This window comes from Sminthopsis crassicaudata, chromosome 5 (genome assembly GCF_048593235.1).
Source record: "Sminthopsis crassicaudata isolate SCR6 chromosome 5, ASM4859323v1, whole genome shotgun sequence".
Classification (NCBI taxonomy): Eukaryota; Metazoa; Chordata; class Mammalia; order Dasyuromorphia; family Dasyuridae; genus Sminthopsis; species Sminthopsis crassicaudata.
In genome coordinates this window covers 98,432,028-98,434,880 of record NC_133621.1, presented here as the reverse complement: position 1 = coordinate 98,434,880, position 2,853 = coordinate 98,432,028, and the positions used below count along the sequence as shown (strand labels likewise).

The 2,853-nt window shown below is 36.8% G+C and overlaps 1 protein-coding gene across 1 annotated transcript; it reads left to right on the top strand.

Moving 5' to 3' along the window:
• The first annotated feature begins 291 nt into the window (after positions 1 to 291).
• LOC141545215 (olfactory receptor-like protein OLF3) lies at positions 292 to 1,414 on the top strand. The gene has a single exon (XM_074272241.1). The coding sequence runs from the start codon at positions 405 to 407 to the stop codon at positions 1,359 to 1,361; it is 957 nt and encodes a 318-aa protein (XP_074128342.1). The 5' UTR covers positions 292 to 404; the 3' UTR covers positions 1,362 to 1,414.
• Positions 1,415 to 2,853: the final 1,439 nt, after the last annotated feature.

Sequence of the window (2,853 nt, the reverse complement as noted above, 5' to 3'; positions counted from 1 at the left end):
TTGGCAAAGATACTTTAATGTTTTGCTATTCCTTCTCTAACTCATTTTATAAATGAGGAAACTGAGCAAACAGGATTAAGCCTCACACAGTTAATATGAAGCCAGATCAGAATTTATGGAGATGAGTCTTCATGACTCCATGCCTTGCCTGTGCCACATAGCTGCCCTAAACATTTCTTTAGTTCACTATTATTTATAAGATGAAAAAATTGAAATGAAAAAAATGATTTCCCATAGATAGGATTCCAAGATCCCATAGGTAGTAAGTTACAGAACTTAGATTCAAATATAATATTCTGATTTTTTTCCCCATCATATCATCAAGGTCATTAGGTTATTATTTATCTTTGTTTTCTAATTTAACAATCTTTCTTCTACTTCTTTCTACAGATTCCTTCTCTTTAATGGGAACAGAAAACCAGACATGGTTGCGGGAGTTTCTTCTCTTGGGGGTATCAAGTGATCAAGGAACCCAGATCTTTCTTTTTGTCCTTTTCCTGACTATGTACCTGATGACTGTTTTGGGAAACATTCTCATAGTCATTCTGATCAGGCTGGATACCCGGCTCCATACCCCCATGTACTTCTTCCTCACCAACCTCAATCTTGTTGATGTCTCTTATGCTACCAGCATTGTCCCCCAAATGTTGGCACACTTCCTAGAAGAACAGAAAACAATCCCATATGTGAGTTGTGCAGCCCAGCTATTTTTCTCCCTGGGTCTGGGGGGGATTGAGTTTCTTTTGCTGGCAGTAATGGCCTATGACCGCTATGTGGCAGTTTGCAATCCATTGCGCTATTCAGCTATCATGCATACAGGATTGTGTGTCAGGCTGGTGGCTGCCTCTTGGGCTAGTGGGTCCTTGAACTCTCTCATGCAGACTGCCATCACTTTTCAGCTGCCCATGTGCACAAACAATGTCATTGATCATATATCATGTGAAATCCTAGCCTTGGTCAGGTTGGCCTGTGTGGACACATCCTCCAATGAGGTTGCAATTATGGCCTCTAGCATCGTCCTGCTCATGACCCCGTTCTCTCTGGTCCTGCTGTCTTATATCAAGATCATCTCCACTATCCTGAAGATTCAGTCCACAGAGGGAAGGAAGAAAGCCTTTCAGACTTGTGCCTCCCACCTGACAGTGGTGACTCTGTGCTATGGGATGACCATTTTCACTTACATTCAGCCCCACTCAACCCCCAATATCCTTCAGGAGAAGATGATCTCACTGTTCTATGCCCTTTTAATACCCATGCTGAACCCTCTAATTTATAGTGTGAGGAATAAGGAAGTGAAGGGAGCCTGGCAGAAACTGCTTGGGCAATTCTATGAATTAAAATCAAAATTGATATCCTCATGAGTACAAAAAGAGATAGTTGTGTCTCTGTACTCTCCCTTTCAGATTTAAATGTGACAGGCACTATCTACATCACTGACTAACCTTTCAAGGAATAAAAAACATTAATAGTTGTTTTAAGATAAGAGCTGGGAGGGAGATAGTTTGGTGGGTAGTGCTAAGAACATTTAGAGAAACTCAATTTTTCATGCCTGTCTTCTGATAGTTTTCTATATGCTGCATTATCTGAAAAAAATAAATATTTTATTATTTTTGATGTAGCATGTTTATATACTTTTTTCCTCACCTGAGATTAAGAGGTTCTTAACCTAATATCCATTAATTTGTTTTTAAAATAATTTAAAAACTGGTTTTCTTCATAATCTCATGAATTTATTTTTAATTCTTTTTAAAACTTAGAAGTGTTCTCAGGTTTCATCAGACTGCCAAGAAGTTCTATGACACAAAAATGTTAAGAATCCCTGCCTTAGATCATTATTCTATGCTCACCCATGTTTGAAAATGAACAATGTAATTTTAAGTCAAAATGCATTTTATTATTAAAAAGATTCAGCCAGAATAACAAACTGCACATTAGGCCCTGCTTAGGGCAATAAAACTGAGTCAATATGTTCAGATGCCAGGGAGAAAAGGTCTAAACATTAAATTTAAAGAGGAATTGCTTTCTGAAGGCCTTTTTTATACTGTGAACCTGCTGACTGTGTCTATGCAACACCCAAACAACAGATGTGTTAAGTTAAATTAGCAGTCAGTGATGGACAAATAAGACCTATCATTGATGTTGACAATGAACATACATAACCATAGGCTATATATTTATCATAGCATAGACTTTTTAGAGATATATAAATTTCTACATGAACAGAAGGGCTGCAGAGACAAATAGCTGGAGCTGTGCCTCAATCTGTATGTATATTAAACATCCATATGTTTAACCAGTCGATCCCTGAGGAATCAGTTATCCCTACCCTATCTAAAGTTTTGACTATAAAATAAACTGAGCCAGAGGGAAGTCATAATTGTTGCTTTAAAAACAAAACTTTACACAGAAAGGACTAAATGATCAATCTCAAAACTTACCAAGAAATTAAAGGAGGACGTGTGGTATAATAGAAATAGCATTGATTCTATGTTCAGAAAAAAACTAGGTTTGAGAAATTTAACCTTTCTTTAAATATGAAGAATTTAGACTGGATGGTTCCTTGCAGCTCTAAATATTGTTATTTTTTTAATTAAAGCTTTTTATTTTTCAAAACATGTACATGGATAATCCTTCAACTAAATACTGTAATCGTATGAATTTGATTTTAGATGGACATCACTGTCCATCTAGGACAGGCATTTAGCTATATGTGGCTGAGTACAAGGGGTAAATGGTCAAGTTTAAGAAAAGGACTATTCAACCAGTTTCTCATTTGCCAATTACTTTTTTAGACTACTCCCAGACTTTACAATTTCAGGTTGAATACCAAAGGGAAATAGGCTAAGGATTGGT